The sequence below is a fragment of the Electrophorus electricus genome, chromosome 9 (genome assembly GCF_013358815.1).
Source record: "Electrophorus electricus isolate fEleEle1 chromosome 9, fEleEle1.pri, whole genome shotgun sequence".
Classification (NCBI taxonomy): domain Eukaryota; kingdom Metazoa; phylum Chordata; class Actinopteri; order Gymnotiformes; family Gymnotidae; genus Electrophorus; species Electrophorus electricus.
In genome coordinates this window covers 8,947,386-8,971,998 of record NC_049543.1, presented here as the reverse complement: position 1 = coordinate 8,971,998, position 24,613 = coordinate 8,947,386, and the positions used below count along the sequence as shown (strand labels likewise).

Sequence of the window (24,613 nt, the reverse complement as noted above, 5' to 3'; positions counted from 1 at the left end):
ATGAAATCACAGCTACAAATATATTTATTGGAAAACCTATGTTGGGAAAACACTACTGAGGACACTTATTTGGCATGTTGTTAATGAATAACAGTTTTTTCTCAAGTTTTCAGGAACATTTATTTAGTTTAGTATATTTCAGATATATAAAACAGTAAAAGACTACAAAAGTAATAAAAACTTAGAATTATGGCAATCTACAGTTGCATCTCTCTTATAAATTATACAACAGAAATGTATCGTACAATAACAAAAAATATTTTCAAGTAGCAAGTCAAACAGTAGCAAATGGTGTTCTGATGATATCCTGACAGCTTCCTGTTCCATGTGAATGCAGTGTTATCCCTCATGCTTTACTGAGCACTCCTAAAGAAACATAAATAAATTGTATCAGTTAAATATATATTTGTCTCCATTTCATGATATATGAGAATATATACTTTGGTCTTGTATGCTTCAATGGAATGATTGCACAGAATGATACATTATAATCGGTATGGATTCAAATATTCTTACCTCCTTTGAATGGCCCTTTGGATGTAATTCTGAGCAAATCTGGATTCTGGATTTAAGCATTTTTGCCCTCTAACGTTTTTCAAAGTGACACTGATAAAGAAACATGAGACAAGTTAGACTGGAAGTGAATTATGTTGCACTACCAAAGTTCTGGATATTGGACTGAATAGTTATGCAGTTACTGAACTTACATGATTTCCACGTTTTCACAGTATGGGCTGGCAGAATAAACTTCAAGCTTGACGATATTTTGTTGTCGAACCATTTTTAACCCAGGACCTCGACACAAGCACCTCGTTACATTATCGATGGCATGTCCTGCAAACAGAAGAGAATCATACAATTTGCTGTATTACTATTCATTTGTTGTATTCTATTCATTGATCTGCAAAACGTAAAAGAGCCACAACCAAAATGAACAGAATTGTACGTACCTTGTACGTGTACAATAACCAAACAGGCAAGAGCCACCAACGCTGCTGCAAACTTCATTTTGCTCGAGCTCCTGAAGACTCCGTTGCAAAAGCCGGTGGAGTTGTTCTGGAGCGCGCTCGAAAGGTGAATGAACGAGGCCGCTCGCGCGAATTTTATAGTCGCCTCGCAGACGGTGATTTCCCGTCTGCTTTCGCCTCTCAGCTCACCGCGTTCACGACGTGACACTGTCTTCTTTCTTTGAAACACTCAGCTTTACGTTCAGCAGTTTTCATAGTTTCGGTTGTCGTGGAAGGGTTTCGTGAACGATGTTTACGTTTTTATTACGGTTCATGTCAAATGTGTGGAATACCAGGGTATGGTTGAAAAAATACTGCCACATTTACATGTTGCATACAAAAAAAATGACGCTAAATTTAAAATGGCTGTTATGTAGTCTTTGAATCATTTAAACAGTATAGTACATGCAGATGTAAATTAAATTAAAAAGATCAATAAAAGATCAGTGTAGTACTTGCTTCCTGTGCAACAGAAGAATTTCAGAAATAAGAGAACTGATTGTGTCTGTTCAGTATTTCACCCAGAACGTAGCGGAATTCCATAGTTTTCCTGAAACAAGCAAACAAAGTCAATTCTGTTCTTTCCCTTCTGCGTATGGCCACAAGGTGGAATGATATGCGCACTGTATTACACAGCGACTTACATACAGTCTGTGTGTATGCTTGCTTAATATGAAACAAAAAATGAATTCGCTCTTATCTTTAAATAAAGTATATATGTATCTTAATGTACTCAGTCACTGCTTATTCTTGCAGAGAATAGTGAAAGACTGTCATGGTGACGTTATGATGTTAGCAGCCCATTCACCTCCCATGTGATTCTCACTGACTGACTCATTTATGGATGTGCGCTATCTATCATGCAATGCCTTTGGGTTATTATAAATTTGTATGCAGCCTTGATTTCTATTTTTGTTTTGTAGTTTGTTGTATGTGTACACAGAATACCGTTGTGTCCACTGCTGTGTCCAAGCCCACGTCACCTCACTATGTCATTTTAGAGATATCATAGCTGTTTTGTTGTTTATCAATTTGGTTTTAGCTGAATTCACTAGCTTTGTAATTGACAGCACTTGCTACTTGAAAAATAACACTACTTTGTTATTAATATGTACTTAAATTAGAGTGGAATATAAACCTTTGTCTGAACATCCATAGATGTAAGCAGAGGCTTGGTAAACAAGACTACATGATTACTTAGTGCCCTACATAATCATGTTGTGAGTAGACCACTGTGCACTTCACAAACTCTTTACACTTTATCTGTACAGTTTATTCTGTTTATTAAGGATGCAATAGAAATGATATCTCTTTGATTAAATAGTCTATATTTGGATATGGAAGTTCCGATCTCTAAGTGGTGGAATATTTCTTTACAGTACTACTTCCACTCATTATTACTTGTAAATTTCTCGGAAATACTTTCGCTTATAGTCAGTGGCGCGACAGGGTCGCATTACATCACGTTGTTTGGGTTGTGGTAGAGCCTGGTGTAGACTGGCTTCTGAGGCTTTCTTACCAAGACTGATCCTCTTTGCAAGTGTCATAATTTGAACTGTATAGCTAACAAGGAATGATTATATCTATCATATCTATGATATCTATTTTTTTTGCTGACCTAAGGATTATGTGGTATTGCAGACATCCCTTCTATTCTGTCATATTTTTGAGAAGTAGAAGATATTTTGAAAAGAAAGTTTGATTTGATTATGATGTCTGCCATGATTCTATTTCGTATACCTTACAATATCTGCTCTGAATATGCAACCATATTTGATAAGCTGCAGTTAAAATGCATAATGTACTTATAACACCTCATGTGAGGAGAAACTTCTGATACATTTTTGTGGGAAAAAAAACATTGTTGTTGGAGGTCATTTTTCACAGCTGTGTGATATGTGCACCAGAAAAGAGACTTTGTGCATTTAAGGGTTTTTCCATCCTCACACTGGAAGTCATGCAAATGTCTGTTTTGCAGACACATGTGTACTGAGGGGAACAACACAATCTGAATTTTTGTGAGTTGTAGTTTCAGTTTATTTGAAGATGTTTGGAGAGGGGTAAACAAACAGGGGATCTCAGACTTTGCCAAGCCTGTACTGTATGCACCAGGAAGTGACTTTGCTTTTTTCCTTCTTTTTCTCTGTGAACAAAGACTCATTGAGTTCTCCACTCACGCCTCATTCCTGACTTCCAAATGTCACAGATTACCAATACATCAGCTTCATTAGAGAAACATATTTGCAAAATGGGTCAAGCATACATTGAGGTTTTGAGTGCTATTTTGGCAACAGGTGTGATGAGTTAGTTATAGTGAAAGTTGACATGTGATTCTGTTCCTCAAAATGTATCGTCGATCCCCTTCCAGTGATGCTCATTGGATGCCAATGAAGAAGAAAATGCATCGCTTGCATATTATAGGTTTCCAGAGATCATATGAAATATAATACCATTATGATGCTTTTCTTGTGCTCAGCATGTGAAAACAACATAAAAGGTATTTTCCACCAGAAAAAAAAAATTGCAAACAGATCCATCTTATTGTATAAATGGTTGATTCGTGAGTTTGTTCATTAATTAGTGATTATTTAAACTACCTCTTAAGATATGCTGTGACTATGTATATGCATTCTGTTTATATATTATCACTCAATTTGGTGGACATAATACAATACAAATATGTTCATTTATATTGAATATCTTACAAGCAAATGCAGGCAATTAGGTCTTGGCGGTCAAAACAGCATATATTAGCATTTTCCAAATGTATATTTTACAGAAAATTGGAGACACAAACAGATCATCTACAAAACAAGAGGTAGACATTTTATTTATGCTGGCTGCAAAAGGTTATACCAAGATCTTATTTATTTTTTGTTTCATTTTTCCACAACAAAAGAACTGTCATCTTACCACATCAACAGAATTAAAATGAAATTTGAGTGCAGTAATCAAATCCCAAAACTATATAAACCTTAAAATATATATGATTCATTCATTATATAGATGCTAAAAGCCATAATTTGGCTGGAAATAACCTGGAAGCAATAGGTGATTTGAAACAGGGTTCTGAAATTCACACCCAAAATTATGTTGATAATCACATGTGGAACAGAAATAACCACAAATCCACATTAGTCCCATTTTAATCATCTCTGTTTGTAATTAGCTGTAGTAGATAATGGGGAGTGAAAGCAGGCATCGCAGCTTTAGGGGTGCTTCTTCTGTTTCTTGCCTCTTCGTTTCTTGGGTCCTGGCTTTGGCTTCTTTTCACTGAAGGCACAGAAGGAGGGTGATCCCATAACAGTGATTTTGTTGGGCTCTCTGTATTTAGAGAGTTGGGAGTAACTAAATTAGCCTGAGCTGGTGCACTGAGCCTGAGCCCGTATGCTTTAGAGCACATGCAGGCTACTCACATTCTACGCTGCAGGATCGTCTGTCCTTGCTTTCCATCCGGGTCCAGGCAGACCCTTTTTCCTCTCTTGAGTGTGATACTGCATAAAATAAAACCAATAAGGATAAATCACAAAAGGTATGATGTCAAATGATCATCATATAATGATAATGATGATGGTGATGATGATGATTATGATGAGTTTTATTTATATACCACCTTTCAAGCTCAAGTTACATAATAAGAGACAGTGGATGTATATATAAATACATAAACATATCGGTGTAAAAGCATATATACACATATTAATGTACAGATTGGCACTTAAGGAGAAGTCCATAAAGATAGTAACTGAATTGAATATTAAATACCCATTATAATGATAATTTAATTACATTGTGAAACCTACTGCTTTTTGGTATTCACTGTCGTAGTAGTGTCTCATGGTTTGAAAGCCACTGATATGTACTCACACGAGCTCAGTCTTTGAACAGGAAGGACTGGGGAGGAATGTTTCCATCTTGCCAATATTCCTTTGCTTGACAGTGGGCACAAGAGTTCCTGCACACAAACAGCGCTCTGCTGGACCTCCTACACTCCCTGCAGGGCCCAAAAAAATGGTACCAAATAGTTTAATGAATAACTATGGTTAAACACTGAGGTCACAGGGACATGAACTACAGTCTACAAAAAGTACAACATTTTGCTTCTTGTTTGACTTTTTTATTTTGAAAGAAAAAAGATAAAATCATGACAACTTTTGATTTAATGTCATTTTGATACAGGAAGTTTACCTTACCTGCACAAAGTGTTGCAGTTACTCCAAAAATGATCAGAAATAGCAGTGTGACAGTAGTAGCATTCATAGTGGACCACTGCTAGTTATCAGGATGGCAAAGTGAACTTATCTCATAAAGAGGAGATTAAATGAAATGGGTTTTAGTTTTACAGAGACATTGACAAGACTTTCACTTTGCACTCCACCAATGGCAAGCTTTATGCAAGTCAACCATTCCTTTTGGGAAAATCCCACAAAAAAAGCAGTCCTAATGATGTAACCCAGCCTTGCAGTGAATTCAGACAATTATGAGGAATTAGGAAGTTCTGTAGAGTCACTCATAACTCTGTATGGGGCATTGGTCTCTTTATGAGGATAATATGTGATCTGTGATTTAAAATCAATAAAAACATATAAATGAAATGAATACATATAAAATTGAAAATGAATGCATAAAAAACAAAACCATTGGTACAGATTTAGAGTTTAGAGTTGACTGTCCTAATGTTACTAAGAAGATATTCTATCCATGGGTCAGATACAAGTCTTCCATACAAAACATACAAGAAAAACATGTCCATACATAGAACATGAAATATCATTCTCTAAATGCTGCAAATTGGGGAAAGAGTAATTAAAGTGTGACTGGCATGGGAAACAAATATCTGTATCTAGAAGTGGCAGCACAGTTGGGTGGCGGTGCTCCATTGCAGTTAGGTGTTTTCTGAGTTATCATTTTGGCTTTTCAATTTGCCAGTGACTGAGAGGCCTTGCTGACAGTGTCCAGTGTGTGATGTTTGAAGCTGAGGCTGTTGCCCAAGGTGATACCAAGTGTCTGAAAGCCTGAACCTCTTCCACTCGCTCTGCTTGGATGATGGTGGGACTGGAGATGCTGTTGATGCTACTGAATAAAGTTTTTTGCCAATAGTTTTTCTTGAATTCAAATGGCATGAACATTGTGCATTCTACATGTCTATGCTTTCCATTTAGATGTTATTATAATGCTGCAGTATTATAAATGCAATATTATTTCTTAATATGCAAATAGACATTGTGTTAATATCACAAATATAACAAGGGACCATGATAGAAATGCAGGTATACTATTTGATAAATCATAGTGCTGGATTTTTTGTATTTATTACAGGACTGCCTCTTTAGTTTTCAAAGGAAAATGAACTAAACTCTTAGGACGTACAAAAAATAGTATAAAGAGCTTGCATGACACCTAGTGGAAAAACTGGGCTAAAACACCCCATCTTTACTACTTTGTTAAGACCTGTTATTAGGCTGCATAATGTTCAAACTCTGAATGTATGTGCTTGATTTTATTGATATGGGCAAGTTACAAACCATTATACTAAATCAAATTTTGGGGTGAATTTTTTTAGGTTCAGGGTAAAAGTTTAATTTCTGAGGTGGGTTCTTGGAGTAACCACTGTGCATTATGTGGACCTGACTAAATCATTTACATTTTTCATGTAATACTCAGCTTGCTCTATGATTTCATAAAAGCAGTTCTTTTTCTGATTTATGCACTACCCAGCTTTGCACTCTGTGCACGTCCATGTTGTGCGATGCCGACTGTCCTTAGTGCTGTACTCAGTACAACATCTTGGTGTGATTTGCTGATCTTTTCTCAGCTGACAGTATTTCATCTTTGAGGTAATAAAAAGTATACTTGCAGGTCTGGGCATTGAATAACAAACTATAAAGTAAAGCCTAGAAATTAGAACATAGAATAAAGGCCCCTGAGGATCTCTGGTGCACAGCAGAGGCTTTGAGGCAGGTGGTTTCAAGGCCTTTGTACAAGCCTAAGGCAAATAATTCTGAACTATTGAGTCTAGAAACGTTCCCATAAGAAATAACTTCATTAGTATTGGGAAAGGTCATTGTTTTTAAAAGACTTGAAAGCCTCTTTGAGAGTTCTGTGGCTAAGCAAGGATCATTATCTTATCAACAAGGGCAGGGTGATGCTGACCTGTAACTTTATCTTGCAGGTGTTGCTGTGAATTGAAATCATCTTTGTTTGAAAAAAGTTAGATCTTCCAATGGGATATAATGGTGTCAAGCTTCAACTTGCATAATGATAGATCTCAATTTGCATATATTGAATAATGTATTGTATATAATGGTGCATATTTCAAACACTAGTATGAAAAGGAAGTTGGGGCGATTATATATTCACTCCTGAAAACTGTAAAAAAAATGCCTCAATAATGTTGACTTACAATAAAGAATGGGACCAACTATTCTCTTCAACTAATTCTGTAGTCTGCATTTTTATTCCTGAATGAAATAGAAATTATTATACCAGCATACTGAGGAATTTAGGAACAACATCTTCATTAGAACTTGTTTTGGTCTCTACTAAACCTGTTACCACAGTGCATTGGATGTCAAATGACAAATGCTATCTCTGGGACTTTACTGTGCCATAGCAATAAAGGCTTTTCTGCAGTATGACATGCAATAAAGGCACAAATATAAAGTAGTTAAAAAAAACAAAACAATAAAATCTGATAAAATCTTTCTTGTTAGTGGTGCATACAAAGCCATCACCAATTCACTGCCAAGGACTTGTTCTGTCCTGTTGACCGTCTTCCCAGTGAATACCTTAAAGTCAATCAGATATCCCGCCATATCTGCCATTGTCCAGATTTTGGAACCTCTCTTCACAGACATTCATTGGCAGATACTGTTTGAAAGAGGATCTTCCTTTGAATTTCACTATTACCTCATCTACGGCTTGTTGTATGGTTGGACTTTAGAGCTTCTTATAATTTTCTTTCAGTTTTCTTATGAGAGGATGAATTTTGAACCTCTTGTCATAGCCTTGGAATTTTCTTTCTGGCATGAGCATGTTGTCATTGAGATGCAGGTTGGCCAGAATACAGCTAAATTTGTTGACACTCCTCTCAGAGGAAATGAATGAACCTCACATTTCTGCATGAGAGAACCAGTAATCTCGATATGAATATTATGTTTCAACCGTCATGAGTATGTTGATTGCCATAAAAACTTTCATTTCTCCAATAGTGGCAGGTTGGGAAATTTTATCTGCTTGGGTTAGCTTGAAATGTCATGTCCTCAAAAAGCACATGAAAAAGTCTGCTAGACTCATCAATTTTTTCGATTTATCATGGGGGCAAATGTGCAGGTCAAGAAGGCAGAAAACTTTAAAAAATGTTAGTCCTCAGACTAATCACAGACTCTGTTGTAGAGGCACTGCCAAGGGTGGACAGGGGGCCATGGTTTCAATCGCCGGTTTCGCTAAATCTCCAGTATAGTTTGGAATAGCCCAGCCATCAAATTCATACATAGAGCTCGAATTCATACATAGAGAGTGCAGGAAATTAGTGTTACATTTTTTCAGCTCCAAAAACTGATTCATCGCCTTTATGAGTGTAATATGCATGTATGAGAAAAGAAGGAAAACTAAAATTTGTTTTGCAGAGGTATCCTAGGACGACGACATACTGAAAAAGTCAAGTGGCATAATGCACGCATTTAAAAATTTAACTGGTTTCTATGTACATGGTTCACGCCTCTATTTTGATTTTGATTTGATAACACTGAAAATGTGAACCAACTCCAATCAGTTGGAGTGCAATGTAATGTGGATTACACATAATTCCTGGAATTTATGTACTACTACGCCTTTAATAGTTCTAGCGCTGTCAGACGTCCCGCCCTTAAACGTGATCACTTAGTTTTGTAGCTGATTTTGGACAGGAAAAGAACGTCCTATTTCTGTCGTATTCCTGGACACGATTACAGCCAGTATTATAATGTCTTGAGAGAGGGACGTGACACAGAATTGGCTCAAACTGCTGCTGAGTATCACGTGAATTTGAACGGAAGATGGCGAACCAACACTCAAACACATTGGAGCACCAGTGCACAGAAGTTTCCAAAACTTCTTCTGCAGAATTTGTACGGCCTCAGTTTCAGGACAATAACGGACATTTTGCCAGCACCCCAGAGGAATCGTTTTCTCCGACCTCGGTTATTTACTTCAAAGAGGCCCTAAATTCTACTAACATACAGTTTGAGAATAAGAAAGGCTCGTCTGTAACGGCGCAAGTACCAGCTGCAGTGCAATATGAATTCCGCATTGAAAGAAGCAAAACAAAGAGTGAGTATTTTACACGGTTACTTATAAATAGCGTTTGTCATACAAAAATCAGCTTGTGTGCCCAGTGCTTTGTGGTATTACTAGCTAGCTAGTTAGCTAACTGTTTACGTATAACTAGCCAGCTAGTTGCTCTCAGTGCGACGCTGGATCATATTTCAATGTCAACACCATGAAACAGAATGGGGAGTTAGCGATATCTAGCTAGCTAACTCCATTTGAAGCTCCCTGATTGCAGAGTCTTAGTTAGAAAGTGAATGTTTTATATTTTTAACGTAGAGTTTTAGATAGGACGTTAACGCTAATGCTGTTAATGTTGCTGTTGTTAATGTTTAGCCAGCTGTTATCGGTCAGAGAGCTATCCGGTAACTTAACCTACCGCTACTGTTGGCATAAATCTTTTCTTGTGGTGATTTACCCAACTAACGCTAGCTAACTAGATTAATGTGGTTGGCTTTGTAATACTTGCCCATCATCAGCAATGTTCAGTATTTTGTACAAGTATTAAAGAGAGGCTTTGGAAATTGAAAATAGGCCAGCTGTCTACATTTACAATAAAGCTAACGTTAGTTCAGGAAAAAAAACAAGTCTGAATAGTCTTAAAATCAGTTGCCATCTCGCGCTCCGTATGGTTCCTCTATTCACAGCGTCATGATTAGGTGTAGGTGTGTGTGTGTGTGTGTGTGTGTGTGTGTGTGTGTGTGTGTGTGTGTGTGTGTGTGTGTCTTTCTTTTAAATAAACAACTATATTATAGGTCAGTGGGGTTGCAACAGATTTGACTGCTACATTCGTCGCTTGCGAACTCAGTGAGTAAACATCATGAGCAACGTCCAAAAACAAAAATGTGTCCGGATGACACATTTTGTGAAATTACTTACTGCTACATAACTGAACGAAGAAGAAAAAAAATCATCATTTTAGTAAATACAACAGACAGTGAATTTCACCTGTGGATCCCTTTTTAATACTTTTGATTTGTGAATGTAACAGTTTACCGTGCATGTCTCAGCAGGCGATGTCTTGACAAACCTAGATAGTGTGTAAGTGTGCACGAATGGCCCTTGAGCTGAGAGCAGTTACTGTGGTAATAATATTAGTTACTTAATTCAGTTTTTGCATTTTCTTCCTTATGTTGGTTCATGTGGCTGTATTTGCTAGCAGTGAGATTATTGTTCTAATGTTTGTGCATGACATGGAAAAATCAGACAGGTTATTAATTATCAAACAGAATGATACATTTTTGTGTCATGATTTGTGCAGGTACTGTCTACAGTTTTCATATATGGGCAATACTCATTTTAATGGTTTGAGACATGAATTGCCAGGACCTGAGCAATTTGTATAGTTGCAGCAGAAACCCTCTGTTTAAACAGTTAATGTAGTTCACACTTAAAAAAAAAAAAAAAGAAAATAAAAGAAACTCTTAGCATTACCAACCATGTCAACAAATTAAAGCTTCCTAAAATTGTGTAGAATTTTCTTTTAAACCCTTTAAATCAGGTCAGGGTTTTCCAAATTAATCTTTTACTGCCATATTTTCTTGTATTCATGTATGTGAGCTTGTATTTTTTTGTTTTTAACTTTTTATGGCTTAAATGACAACCTGGCACTTGTGAAACATTGTGTATTGATTGTCTAAAGTCTGATGGTGAGCAGTTTTCTACCTAGTACCGGTTTAGTCTTAGAATGTCTGCCACTGTTACACAAATAAAATTAGAGTAAACGGTAGATGATTTCTCACTTGGGGTCTGTTTACTGCCATTTATTTATTTAATTGATGAGCATTGATTTTTCCTTTAAAAAACATAGCATGATCATCATTATTTGTCCTAAATAAGTTTCTTGATTGTAGTTACCCACTAGCTTGAATCACCAGCTTGGTGCTGCGAATGGGTTGCACTCACAACTTGATTAGTCTTGCCTGCACCCCTTTCTCAGGCAGCCTCTCAGAACTAAGAGAAATAGATCACAGATGAGCACACTCCTGCATCAGCCTGCCCCTGGAGAATTCATCTCTCTACGCTTGCACCATCTGCTCACGTGATTCCCACAATTCCTGCTTAACATCACGGCAGCCATCTTGGTCGACACCCACTTGGTTGCAAGAGCACAGCCAATTAGCCTGAGCAGGGGGCTGTGCAGGGAGAGAGAGAGAGAGAGAGAGAGAGAAAGAAAGAGAAAGAGGTCCATCGGGATTGTTTCTCTGCCGCTGAGCCTCTTGTAGCATCTCAGTCCTCTGGCTGTGCTGAGTCGGACCAAAGGGCAGGGCAGCCTTTATCCGGATTTTCTCGACTCGCTTGGGGGGGGGGTGGGAAACGAGGGGGCAATCCCGCCCGCTCGCGCTGGAGAAGAAAAGCCTTGCAGGCTGCAGCAATCCCTGCCTCCATTCCTGCTCGGGCCCATTGTTTTGCTTGCCTTTCTCTTCTCTCGTTCTTTCCGCCATTCTCGTGAGGACTAAAACCAGGAGCCAGAGTGGTGCGCTTACACACCCCTACCCCTGCGTCCACTTAATTGCCGATCCACCCCACGTTCGGGTTGTTGGTGAGGACTACCATCACGGGCGGTGTTGTCATTGTTGCCGTCGTCGTCATTGTCGTTCCCTCCGCTATCAGCTGAGTCACCATGGCCGATCTGACGCCCCAGAGTGAGGCCCCCACCCCCACCACCGACAAGATCACGCAGGCCGCGCGGGAGACCATCTACCTGTGCAACTTCCGCGTGTCAGTGGACGGCGAGTGGCTATGCCTGCGTGAGCTCAACGACATCTCGCTCACGCCCGACCCCGAGCCGGCGCACGAAGGTAAGTGGGCCGGGTGCCACCACTTTGCTGGCCTCCTGCCGCCAGTGGCCCCACTGGGGCTTCCTGCCAGCCTAGAAGTGCAGTTTTTGAGAGCAGCACTGCTCCCCCCCTTAGGTTTGGACCTGTTTGGAAGATGACGTCTTGTCAGAGCAGGTGTAGGATGCTTGTTTATCATTTAAGGCGTGTCAGCCATAGACCAAGAATCTAAGAAAATACTGATTACTAAGCTGCCGATGGATTTGATTAAATATTTTGTAGTAGTAAATATGATTCTTTTTATATCATTGGTAACATTTTTCTGGTTCTGTTGACAGTTCTGTTAATGCAACTGTAAATGCCCTGTAAAATGCTTGTTTTTTTTTTTTTGTCAGCTTTTGTCTTGGTGTTTCTGTATCAAGACTGAAGATGGCATAATTTAGTATTGGAAAGCCATGTATTGTTGTGTTGTCTTAATCAAATCCTGGGGTGATTGTGGTCACATGGACCCTCCATGTCTGTTGCTAACAATATTTTCTGTAGATGCATTGAAGTGGAAGGCCCAGGGCTGTGTCCAATTAGCTTTTGGTCACGATTTATCCCTTTTGATCTTACATCGGATCATTTCTGTTTTTGAATCTTTTTATAATAATTAACTATAATTTGTTTCTGTGTATGTGTTGCTTAGTTGTGAAAGCTTGATTTAGTTTTATTAGTTTAGAAACAATTAGATTGTTTCAGATTGGCGGCATCCAGGCATACGTTAACAAATAAGATATTTTGCTAGTTCTCTCATTGTGAATAGCAATTTTGTTAATTTGTTTGAGAATAGCAGCATAAATCAGACTGCAATTGTAGTAAGCAGTTATCTTAAAAAGCTAATGAACTGATTTAAATAAGATCTCATTTGTTATAAAATGGTGAGATTTGTGGTTGTAGATGACCCATCGGGCATTTTCTAAAAATCTGAAAGAGTGAGGCCTAAGAATAAAATTGTAAATAAATAAATAAAAGGAAAATATGGTTCTATATTAGATATGTAGAGGAAAATCTATGAAGATAAATGTAGTGTTAAGATAACATCCGGTGCTGGAGCACAAACAAGTAATTCGCTATGCATTTATTACGGCAAGTGTGTCCCTGGAGAGTCAAGGTCTCCACAGCCATATATTAGCATGAAACGATGAGAGTCTGACAGAGTAGTGCTGTTACCCTGGAGACGAAGTAGCAATTGCCACTCGGTCTGTTGTGTTGAGTTGTGATCAATGGCCGTAGGGTAAATTGCAGCTTCTGTTCTAGGCAGTACAGGAGACAAAGCATTCAATTTTAAGAGAATTAAGATTATTTTATTCTAGCCTGTTTTATTTATTTAATTTTAACATGTGTATTTCTAAACTCCATCATTAGACTGCCATTTATTTAATATTTTCATCATCTTAAGTAAATTAACGAGAGTATTTATGTATTTTTTTTAAAGGTTGCAACTTAACTAAAAACAACACCAGGATAGCACTGGTTGATTTCATGTAAATAAGCTTTGATTTAAGATCACCAACACCCCCCCCCCCCCCCCCACAGACACATATACACACACACACAGTCTGCTACACCTGCCATGCACAGTGCCAACTTTGTTGGTTTACACGTTGAGATAAAACGCCATCGCTGATCAGTGTCCCTTCCAAGGCTATTGATGGAGACACATGATGTCATGACAGAAGTCAGCTTACATTTACACACGGCACGTCAGCCAGTGAGGCCCTTGATATTACTCCATGCGGCAGACTCTGTGTGCAGCGCCTGTCCGAATGCATTTGACTCAGCAGTTCCTCACGGTGCACCTCTTGCGCATTGCCTTTAGACTGAATCCACGCAGTGGGCCAGCTGCAACAGAAGTAGTGTTGTTTGTTGTTTTGTGTGTTGGGATTTGTTGTTTGACTTTTTGTACAAGTTGTACAAAAGGAATATTACTGCCTGTAGTGTTCTTTCGCAAGGCATTCAGTTAGACATATTAGTATTGATTTGAGCAAGATTAACATTTTTTATGTAGTTATAACTGTGGAGTTTGTGATGCAGTTTAAAATGATGTCGTTTTAAAGTTAATTTCATTTTCATAATGATTGTCATACACAGGAAATCAAGTCTCATTGCCATATGAAGTGCGGTAGTTTCCATACAGAGCCACTGAATTTATAGTGGCTGACAGTTTGCCTACATATATCTCTCTTGTTGTGTAAACCTAACCTAATGCATATTAAACTACAGTATATTTCAACTGTTCCACAATTCTACAAGTTGCAGAACAGTAAGAATCATGTAATAGCTCTATCATAAAATGTCATGAAGGCATCAGATGGCCCTCATATTATTGGTCATGTTCTGGAAGCTGAAGTACAAAATGAACATAGACAAAAGGGGAAACCAGCTCTTCTAGCTACCTGTCTACATAATTCTGTCTACATATCTCTGTGTTTGCCTGACATTTTCAAGCTTGAATAATGCAAGACTACTTGGTTCAGAGTGCAGACCTCCATTGTCTGCAGTTTTCCCTTGTGAAATGGAGCAGTGGGGCTCTCCTGGTACATATGTCCTGGGCTCACTGAGCTACTTCTGTTTTCTCATGATGATTCTGAAGCCAAAAACCTGACACTAAATATATCCCTATATTGAAGCTTTTGGCCTTTGTTTTATGACTGGCCAGTTCATGTACCTGCAGTGGCTGGGCAAAAATGATGAGCATTTAGGCTTAGTGGGCTTTTGCCATTTGCACTTGGGGCTGATTTAAGATCAGCTGCCAGGGTGTAAACATTTAGGAGATTTTAAGCAATGGCAAAGGGAATGTATCTTATGGCACATTATGGTACAGACTTTGCTAGACAGCTAGTGATGTTAAAAGGTATGTAGTGATGTTTAAACTCCATATGCGTCCAAGAGTTACCTGCAAAGTGCAGAATCTTATGAAAAGCATTGCTTTTTTGTGTACACTCATGATATGCATGAAACAATGAAACAATTTCTTTTTGTTTTGTTTTTGTTTTTCTTATTATTATTCCTTTCCATTGCTCTGTGCAAAGACTCATGGGAGGATTTGACTGAATTGGTGGAGCATATGCAAATGCTTGATGAGTTCAAAGGTGCGTATGGCAGCATTGCTTTCCCCATTCCCACCCCAGGCACCATCTAAAAGCCATAGCTGCTGTTTTAAGTGGCCATCCAGCTCTGTACCTACCATATAACCGCCACGGCCCCTCTGAGTCACGCAGCACGGACACTCCAGAGGCTGATCTTCTCACCCACTGTCTCTCATGCTTGTTTTTTCCCCCACAAACCCTGTTTTTGGTTCTGGTATTTTGGACTTCGTGCCAATCTCTTAGTCATGGGTATCCAGCTTTCTAGTTTGCTAGTTACTGCAAAACAGCCATAGCTGTCCAACTCGCCAGCTAGAAGAGCTGGTTTCCCTTTTGTCTTTTTGTGTCTGCTATTTTTGCCCAGATTATTTCCTCCTCCGTTTGCCACGCTCCATTCTTATGTCTGATTATTGCTGACAAGTGCATGTCCTCGTAGGCATTTCACACTCGCTTGTCCTCTTTGTGCCTTGGTGCCTTCATTTAGTCTCTCAGGCCCGAGATGCTGATTTAGATTTACATATTTAAAAAAACAAAACAAAAACAAAACTGCCCTCACCTCCTTTGACCCTTAGTGGTGCGGCAAAGTAGAGAGAGAAGCTGCCTGTTTTATTGGGAACAGGAGCATATTTGACGTTGGCATGGTCCACTTATTTTGCACAGCCCACTAAGTTTGCAGCAGTGCTGCACCTGGCTGACGTGTCGACACCTTGCCACCACACTTTGAATACAAATCGAGGAGAAGCCAATCAAACTAGGTTTTGAAAGAGTCCTTAGATGTCCTCTCTTATTTGCTGACATTTTCAGTATTAAACTGAGTCTTTGTGTTAAACCCTTAAATAAATAAAATGTCATGTTTTGAATCAGAATTTAATATAATTACCTGCATTGCTCAGTCATTTTCTCTTTCACTCTCAGTGTTGGTGAATTACTTTTACTTTTTTTTGCTTCTGGAAGCATTTTCTCCATGTCACACCTCCACAAAAATTAATGAGGCTTTTTTGTGCTGTGCCTAAATATTGTGTGATTACTGGTTAATTGACATCAGAGGCATTATCTGTTTTTGTTCCCTTCAGTGGGTTTGCAGACACCTAAAAAATTAAAAATACTTAATTTCTGCCTTCAGATCTGTCATATCAGCAGATTATTTCCATATAAACAGCACTTGAGGTAACATGCATTTTAAGAACTCAAGTAATCCATAATTTGGGATTATGATGTAGCATTTGTGTTGCATGTTATAATAGATTGCAGAAGTGCCCACATTTGATTTGAGTAAAAGGTATTATAGTTGGTTCACCCTCTTACTAATGGGTATACAGTAGGTTTCTAAGGATCTTATGTAAAATATTGTTTTATAACTTTGTTCATGGCTCTTTCAGGATAATTAAGAATATTCTGAAATTCTTATCTGAATTAGACAATCTTAATGCAATGATTAATACCATCAATGTGAAATATTTTCTTAAATATATGCATAATACTGCATAGCCTGAACAGTATCAGTTGGCCTAAAGGTTTTAGGCAACTGTTTTCTGTGCTGTAGAGCTGTCTGATATCTACAAGAATTAGGAAACTCCAAACTTTGATGAAGTCATTGAAAAAATGTAATTGAATCACTTTGTGTTATGTAGCATAGTGGTTTAACTTTTTAGTAAGCGTCACATTTATATGGTAAGTGTGCATGGTCAAATATCACACAATGCAGCTCAAACATTGCAGTTGTAAGCGAACAGCTATGATGGCTGGGAAATAGGAAATCAGAACAAAAACATACTTTGCGATTATAGAGATGTTTAAAATAGCCTATGAAGTACAAATCAGATTTGTTTTTTTTTTATCAGGTTGCCCTGTCATAAGCTACAAGCTTCTGGTAATTAATCAATACCATATTTGTGAAAATAGGATGCTGTGGTTGCCGGAAGAGAACCAGGGGTGATATAGGAAAAACAGCTGACCAATTGTCGATATATGCAAAGACTCTGATGGTGATACTTCATGTTATGTTGCATGGTCTTTCATGTGCCCTCAGATCCCAAGGACCCTATCGCCATCGAGAGGCTTAACCTCATGAACATGGCCAAGCTGAGCATCAAGGGCCTTATTGAGTCTGCCCTCAACCTGGGTCGCACACTGGATTCGGATTACGCCCCCCTGCAGCAGTTTTTTGTGGTGATGGAACATTGCCTGAAGCACGGACTCAAAAGTACATGCCAGGACTTGGAGCACACACTGTTTCTGCTTCCTCTTTCAGCTTTGTCTGTCTAGTGTCTTCACATGATGTCTCAATGTTTCGCGTATTAAAGGTAAGAAGACGTTCCTAGGTCAGAACAAATCCTTCTGGGGCCCTCTGGAACTGGTGGAGAAGCTGACTCCAGAAGCTGGTGAGATCACAGCCAGCGTCAAAGACCTTCCAGGGCTCAAGTAAGATGAGTCTTTGTTCCCGTTCTCACCAAGCACATTTTCTTCTCATGTCCCACATGTTTCTGACTCAAAACCTTTCCCACCTTCCAGAACTCCTTTAGGAAGAGGCCGAGCATGGCTGCGGCTGGCCCTGATGCAGAAGAAGCTCTCAGACTACATGAAGACCATTATCAACAGAAAGGACCTTTTAAGGTGGCCACTCCCCACTGACCCTTCTGCATTCTGGTTTTACTGAGAAGATGGGGACACAAACCTTTGAGGCATCCCTGCTTCCGAAATGCTTGTGGTCATTTTTTGGTCTTCTCTCCTTCAGTGAGTTCTATGAGCCCAATGCTCTGATGATGGAGGAAGAAGGAGCTGTAATCGCTGGATTGTTGGTGGGACTCAATGTCATTGATGCCAATTTGTGCATGAAGGGAGAAGACCTTGATTCCCAGGTACTTTATTTACAGGTTAATAAATAGAACACCCATCATTACCAATCAGATACATCTTAGATCATGTGGCTAATTTGATCATTTGGTTAATTTGGACATGTCAAGGAACAGAATTTGCTCACTCTATAGGTTGGGGTGATAGACTTTTCCATGTATCTAAAAGATGGAGGCCACAGTAGCAAGAGCACAGAGGGGTAAGATACTCTCACCAGACCTTCTAACATGTAACAAATTACCTTTTGTATTAACTTCCAACATGTAAGACATGACCATTGTAAGACATGACCATACTTTCCAACATGTATTACATGCACAGTCTGACCATTTGTTCAAGTTACAGGAGTATTTCCTAGTTTTTAAGTTTATTTCTGTATTTCAGTGATGGCCAGATCACTGCTATCCTTGACCAGAAGAATTATGTTGAGGAACTCAACAGACATTTAAGGTGGAGTCAATTCTCCAGATGTGTTTCTTCTTTATGGAGCATGTTCCTAATTTCTGGTCTAGTTGGAGAACACAGCAAGTCTCATGTCATACCTTCTTCCCCTTTCACAGTGCTTCTGTGAATAACCTACAAGCCAAAGTGGATGCACTAGAAAAGTCTAACACAAAACTAACAGAGGAGGTGCGTCATTCTAAATCTAAATTTAAATGCTAATATCTGGACTTCTGTAAACTGTGATGGCAGGAAACAAATAAGAAAATGTAGCTCCACTTCATTGTTCGCTAGTCCAGCTGTCCATCTATGTTCCCCTGACCTTTTCTCTTTGAAGAGTTTATGAATGAAGATATTGGTTGTGAACAGAGGTTGGGACACATTGCTGTCACCATTAACTACATCTGTTCGCTGATATCACAGCTTGCAGTTGCAAACAACAGAATCATCACTTTGCAAGAGGATGTGGAGAGGGTGAAGGAAGAAAGCTCTTACCTTGTGGAGTCCAGTCGCAAGGTCCACAAAAATGAGTTACTACCCACTATGCACCTTCTGTGCACACATACCAGAGAAAGTGTTTGCATACCAGTGCGAACAAAACATATGTCTAAGAACATTAGACATGACACATTTTGTAATTGGCATATGTGTTTTAAAAACCTAGCTGTAGGAATGATGTGGGATTTTTATGTATTTGTGGAAGGCGTCAAGGCCAGACGGAACTGCGGATGGCCAAGTACTTGGAGAGACCCGAAAGCAGCTCAAAGAGGAGACTCAGCTCCGGCTGGTCAGTTAGGTCTCGAACGTGTGCATCTGTGTCTGTGTGCAGTGTGAGGTCTGGAAAATTTGAACATGTCTTCATTTAGTGGGTTTTCAGAGTTGCATTTGAGTGGTCAACAGAACAATTGATCTCGAAAGAGATGACAAGATTTACACTGCTGGCTCATGTGTAGGATGTTGAGAAGGAGCTGGAGGTGCAGATAGGCATGAGGCAGGAGATGGAGCTGTCTATGAAGATGTTGGAGAAGGACATCTGTGAGAAGCATGACGCACTGGTGGAACTTCGACAGCAGCTAGACGACCTGCGCAGACTCAACCATGAGCTCTCCCACAAGTCGCAGGTACCAAACTGTTCTAAACCAAGGTTGGTTATAGCGGTGTTGTTCGACCATTATCCATGCACTGCCTGTGTAGATCCATGTTGATGCCTAGACCGATACACTAGATAAGCTAGATGGGTTTTGTGCATGATTTGGGGATTCTGTGTGTGTGTGTGTGTGTGTGTGCACGCGCACGCTTGCCTGCCTGCTGCCTACAGAGCTCAGAGATCAGTGTGAAACAGAAGAATGAGATTGTCAGTCGCTTGGAAGAGAAAACAAACCAGATGGCAGCCACTATCAAACAGCTGGAGAGCAGGTATCTGATTACTTGCTAAACACTCCCACACACAGATTTCTTTTCTTGCACACACACACATTGACGTCATTACCCCTTATTCTGCACCCCCCCCCCCCCCCCCCGGCCATATTAACCATTTTGATTAGGTTAGCTCTCAAATTGTATTTGATTAAGTGTCCGTTTCTGTGTGTTTGAATAATGAGCCCACTGTAATACCAGTTTGGCCTCAACACATTAAAGAACCACTAATCTTCTTTCCTTTTTCTAAGATCTGGACTAGCCTGTGTTCTTTCTCTGGACCGATATGGTGGTCTTTTCTTGGAATAACTCCTCTCTCCCCCTCCTGTCTCTTACTTTGCTCATTCCCATTCATTTTGCAATCCCTCCCACCTCCTCATTTCTCTACTCCTACTCCATTGCCCTGATCAGTGAGAAGGATGTAGTCAAACAGGCACGAACCTTGAACATAGCTGCGGGAAAACTGCTGCAAAACCAACAGTAGGCCACTGACCGACGTTCTATAGCAACTCCGTCGACACAGATCCTAAATTTGTCTTTGCATATTATAGAAACAACTAGGGTTCAAGATCTGTCACAACTCCTTTCTCACACGGGCTACCGTGTATTTTTTATTTTTTTTGTTGTTGTTGTTTTTATTTTTATTTTTTGCCTCTACTTTTAATAGCATATTCTAAACCAGCGCTTTTCTCTCTAGTCTCCCTGTACTTGTTTTACCAGATACAAAGCGCAGCATTTTCAGACAGTGTGGGAATCGCTCATGGGCTGCTTATAACTGATAAGAACAGTCAGTTTTTTTTTGTATTGGCTTTGAAAATGCTTCAGTGAACAGTTTGAAAGCATTGGTAATAAAGCAGTGCATCTCTCTCATATCTCTGCAGTGTATTTCCATGCTGTATAAAAGACTGAATGGTAGGATATTACAAAAGATTGTTACTAATAAAAGGAAGCCTTTGGCCATGGATTGCCCACCTTGGGTAAATGTACAGCAACATAAATAATGGTCATAAAACTGACTCCGGTTAAACAAAAAATGTACAATCCAACATTGCAATAGGAAAGTGTGAAATTTATTTTCATCTTTATTTGGTACATGTTAAGTTCAAAACTTTGAAATATGGCTGTTTTACACAACAACCCAAATGAAATAAATAAGCAACAAGTTAACATTGGTTCAAGAGTCCGATGATGTGATGTTCAATCTGCTTAAGTGGACTCCCATGTTTAAAGAAATGATGATTAAATTGCAGGCATATACTCTAGTTTTAGGTTTTAGTTTGCTGTTTTGTGTATGACCACGTGCCTGAATTATATTAAAGTGGCATTTAACCGGATTAAAGTCTGGCCTGAATCCAAATGTGATGCTCAAGGTGGTAACAGATGCCAAACACGGAAGGCTACAATCTTGTGTAAGCCCAGTAATAGTTTCCTTAAGGTTTCCATGGATGACCTTGTCCTCTGTTGCAATGGAATGACGAAAAGTGTATGTGGACGTTAACAATATATGTAAACTGTAGTACTGTAGCATAATAAAACACAAACCAAACACTTGGACCTCCTTGCTTTCTTTAGCCTCATCATTGGCCATGTTCACCACTCAGACTCATAAGCAAGCTTTTTTTTTCCCATTCCCCTCTCTTACTACTTTTCCCCCTCATTCAGCTCTTCTCCCAGTTCCTCGCTGTGGTTTTACATTTATTGCGTTTCTCCTCCCTGCCATGGCTTTTTAGTTTTCATTTTTTTTTTTACCTCATTAAGTTCATCTGGCCCAACTCCAGATGTAAGCAGGTGGAGCGGCAGAGGGACCTGGCCGAGGAGGCCACCAGGCTGTTCAAGCAGGAGTTTGGGGACAAGATCGAGAGTCTGCAGCAAGAGGTGGAGCAGTTACTGAAGCAGAGGTGTGCAGTGCTCATACACCGAAATATGGCTGGCTTTTATGCTAACTGTGCTGGATATCTTATGTGCGGATAAACCGCATCCAGAACTACCTTCTTTCCAGAATGCTGATACCATTACATTGGTGACTCTACGATATCAATCCTGCATTTTTACTATGTTGTTGTAAAATGTGGCATTAAAGAGTCTGTGCTTTTTATGTGGGGTTTTTTTTTGGGGGTGGGGGGTGGTCAGGAATGGCTTGGAACAGGAGCTGAAAAAGGAGCGCGAGAGACGGGGAGGCCAGTGTTCTCATGCTCCTACGGGGAAAACCCCATCGCCGCGGCCAAGAGACGCGAGACAGCATGCTGAGAACATCCGAAAGGTGTCCACTCCATCCATCATGCTTCAGCTTTCCGATTTGTATTTCATGACGCTTCTGGTCCCTGAGGTATTGGATGGCACCGTGGGTGATGTTTTTTACTTGGTTCAGCAAATATGCTTTTTTTGTGCAGGAACTGGAAGCAGTGATGCAAGAGAGAGACGCACTCCAAAATGCACTGGATGAGAAAAGTCTCACCTCAAGTTTGTAGGTCTTACCGTCTTTGCTGTTACTCAGACACAAACTAATACATAAATACTGCAGCCCTTTTCAAATAAACAGTGTTTTAAGAACATTGTGGATAAGCTTGTCTGGCTTTGATTCCTAGGTCACTTTCACATGAAGATGAACAGGTACATTTGCATTGAATTTTTACCACATAACAAAAACAAAGTACATTATTATGCCAGTGTGGTATTACCCAGTTTGTCTAAATGACCTCTGCCAGCTTAATGTCAACTGCATTCTAGCTCAGTAAGAACGATGGCGTACTGAATTTTGGTGAGCCCTATCATAATGTTCATTATCATGTTTTAAAAGGGTCAGTCTTTTCATGAAGATCCAGAGCCTTCCATCTGCCCAATGTGCCAATGTGCAGAATCCCTAACCAGGCCTAAGGTATTTATCTGTATATAAGGGAGCTCAGGATGAGGATGAAACATAAGGGAGAAAGTTAATTGTGATTTATTTTAAAATGTTTTTGTCTTCATTTATCCAGAAACAATTATAGGTGCACATTGTATTTGAGGATGACACATTATTTGGATAATTATAAGGATGTTAAGGACAATTTAATTCATTCTTAGTGGTTTGATATTGGAATTTCAGCAGATAATTTAGTTTTTTGTTTTTTTTTTCTCTTTCTGGGGGCTTTAGTTTCTAGCCCTACACTTTCTTATACTTGCACAAGTTGAAGACAAGACAGTTCAGAAATGTTAAGTGCCATTATTTATTACAATACAATGTAATGAAACTATTTTTGATCCCTTTTGTGTTAACTGCAACACGTTTACAATAATTGTGATTTCTGATACACCTGTGATATTGTGTAAAACTGTGATTAAGTAAAACTAAGTAAGGATCCATTTTTAGAATTTAACATGACTTAAACTAATTGCACTTCATATATAGACTAGTTTGTACCTGCTTCAAAATGCATAAAGGTATCGGTTATTTAATGTTGGTATCTTCTACCAGAAAGTGCTAATTGTGGGTTATCATAATGGTGCATCTCTAGAACTGATTAGTTTATTTAACACAGTGCCATATAAGTCCAAAAGGAAGAAAACAGCCCAAGATGAAAAAATTCAATCATATGGATTTTGTCCCAGTTACTAACGCTACCCCCTGAAAACCCTGAAGCGGTTTCACAACTTGCTAATTTTATTACATCCCTGTGAACAGTCACTGATGAGAGGTCATGTGTGTTTCACTTTGGTCTGCTGTCTCAGCGCGAGTGCAAAAACTGCAAGGGTGTGTTCTGCGAAATCTGCGTGACCAATGAACTGCCGCTTCCGTCTTCCATCGACCTGCAGCAGGTGTGCGACACTTGCCACTCCCGTCTGCTGCAGCAGTATGCCTCAAGCCCTTCCTGAGCACACAGACGACATCAGTAAAGGAGAACAATTGGAGGACCTCTGTCTTTGATCTCACATTTTGAATGTTTGCACCAAATACTCAACTGGCTGGCTTTTTTTAATGCTTGCTGAAAAGGGATTGTTTTAAGTGTAATTTGTTACTTGGGTCATATGTTCTTTGAATTCAGTTAAAAGGCTTGAGCTTGTCCACCGAGTGGGCTTAAGCAGTTCTACGTGAGGTGTGTGCAAAGTCGATTTTGTGCTTGTCATGTGATTCTCTTTAAAGATGATATGTTGTGGAACCAAGACAAATAGAACACACTTCTTGGCTGCTCCCCAGGGTGAAATATTTAATTCTACAGATTTAATTTTAATTTTACTGTTTTATATAGAGAATATACTGTTTTTAGCATCATGTCTTGACAGGCTTGAGCTGCCTTGTATAGTTTCTGCTGGTGATCATGATCATAGCTTATATTTTATGGAGCCAAATGATTGTTTACATGTTACGTAATTTTAAAGTGCATTTATTTTATTACAACTTACTTTTGAAGTAAGCATGTTTAGATTAATTACTTATGTATTTAAAAGGCTTCAGGGGCTGTGTGAGGCTCCACTGACCTGTCATGCTGAAAGAATGCAAATATAACATCGCTAAACTTTCTTGTTTAACTTGATTCTAATAAAGACCTCAATTCAGTTGCACAAATATCTTAGTGTAAACACATGGCAAATAAATGTAAGATTTCATACAGGTGTGGTTTTGACTAGATTCAAGCTGTCTTTTGTGCCATTATACATTCTTATTTAAGGATCCATTTCTGTCATAAAAGACTAAAAACCAAGGATC

General features: G+C 39.2%; 3 protein-coding genes across 9 annotated transcripts; 1 reads left to right on the top strand and 2 right to left on the bottom strand.

Moving 5' to 3' along the window:
• Positions 1–6: 6 nt before the first annotated feature.
• LOC113589672 (C-X-C motif chemokine 11-6-like) lies at positions 7–1,167 on the bottom strand. The gene is made up of 4 exons (XM_027029439.2): positions 951–1,167; positions 708–834; positions 517–606; positions 7–366 (listed from the first exon to the last, which is right to left on the bottom strand). Exons 1-4 carry the CDS (start codon positions 1,006–1,008, stop codon positions 354–356), a joined length of 288 nt encoding a protein of 95 aa, XP_026885240.2. The 5' UTR covers positions 1,009–1,167; the 3' UTR covers positions 7–353.
• Positions 1,168–3,877: 2,710 nt separating this feature from the next.
• cxcl20 (chemokine (C-X-C motif) ligand 20) lies at positions 3,878–5,361 on the bottom strand. The gene is made up of 4 exons (XM_027029595.2): positions 5,201–5,361; positions 4,875–5,001; positions 4,424–4,501; positions 3,878–4,280 (listed from the first exon to the last, which is right to left on the bottom strand). Exons 1-4 carry the CDS (start codon positions 5,265–5,267, stop codon positions 4,217–4,219), a joined length of 336 nt encoding a protein of 111 aa, XP_026885396.1. The 5' UTR covers positions 5,268–5,361; the 3' UTR covers positions 3,878–4,216.
• Positions 5,362–8,881: 3,520 nt separating this feature from the next.
• rufy3 (RUN and FYVE domain containing 3) lies at positions 8,882–24,515 on the top strand. 7 transcript variants are annotated; one of them, XM_027028885.2, is made up of 19 exons: positions 10,101–12,115; positions 15,166–15,225; positions 17,249–17,422; positions 17,523–17,640; positions 17,731–17,832; positions 17,954–18,077; positions 18,207–18,271; positions 18,457–18,522; positions 18,633–18,702; positions 18,937–19,029; positions 19,217–19,300; positions 19,467–19,634; positions 19,832–19,929; positions 21,708–21,827; positions 22,060–22,189; positions 22,320–22,393; positions 22,515–22,539; positions 22,727–22,804; positions 23,638–24,515. In XM_027028885.2, the coding sequence occupies exons 1-19, from the start codon at positions 11,938–11,940 to the stop codon at positions 23,779–23,781; spliced, it is 1,971 nt and encodes a 656-aa protein (XP_026884686.2). In that variant the 5' UTR covers positions 10,101–11,937; the 3' UTR covers positions 23,782–24,515. The 7 variants fall into 7 exon arrangements, with proteins under 7 accessions (XP_026884678.2, XP_026884711.2, XP_026884686.2 ...); XM_027028900.2 differs by lacking the exon at positions 10,101–12,115 and adding an exon at positions 12,260–12,268; XM_027028877.2 differs by lacking the exons at positions 10,101–12,115; positions 15,166–15,225 and adding an exon at positions 8,882–9,317.
• Positions 24,516–24,613: the final 98 nt, after the last annotated feature.

Bases quoted from the DNA above. Each gene is read 5' to 3' on its own strand.
- rufy3 (XM_027028877.2), top strand. From the start codon at position 9,044: ATGGCGAACCAACACTCAAACACATTGGAGCACCAGTGCACAGAAGTT. The intron at 22,394-22,514 runs GTAGGTCTTACC...TTTGATTCCTAG, and splicing joins AAAAGTCTCACCTCAAGTTT to GTCACTTTCACATGAAGATG. The intron at 22,805-23,637 runs GTATTTATCTGT...CTGCTGTCTCAG, and splicing joins AATCCCTAACCAGGCCTAAG to CGCGAGTGCAAAAACTGCAA.
- cxcl20 (XM_027029595.2), bottom strand. From the start codon at position 5,267: ATGAATGCTACTACTGTCACACTGCTATTTCTGATCATTTTTGGAGTA. The intron at 4,502-4,874 runs GTGAGTACATAT...TATTTTATGCAG, and splicing joins TGTTCAAAGACTGAGCTCGT to TATCACACTCAAGAGAGGAA. The intron at 4,281-4,423 runs GTGAGTAGCCTG...CTGTGCCTTCAG, and splicing joins ACGATCCTGCAGCGTAGAAT to TGAAAAGAAGCCAAAGCCAG.
- LOC113589672 (XM_027029439.2), bottom strand. From the start codon at position 1,008: ATGAAGTTTGCAGCAGCGTTGGTGGCTCTTGCCTGTTTGGTTATTGTA. The intron at 835-950 runs GTACGTACAATT...TTCTGTTTGCAG, and splicing joins GGTTATTGTACACGTACAAG to GACATGCCATCGATAATGTA. The intron at 607-707 runs GTAAGTTCAGTA...TTTCTTTATCAG, and splicing joins TGTGAAAACGTGGAAATCAT to TGTCACTTTGAAAAACGTTA.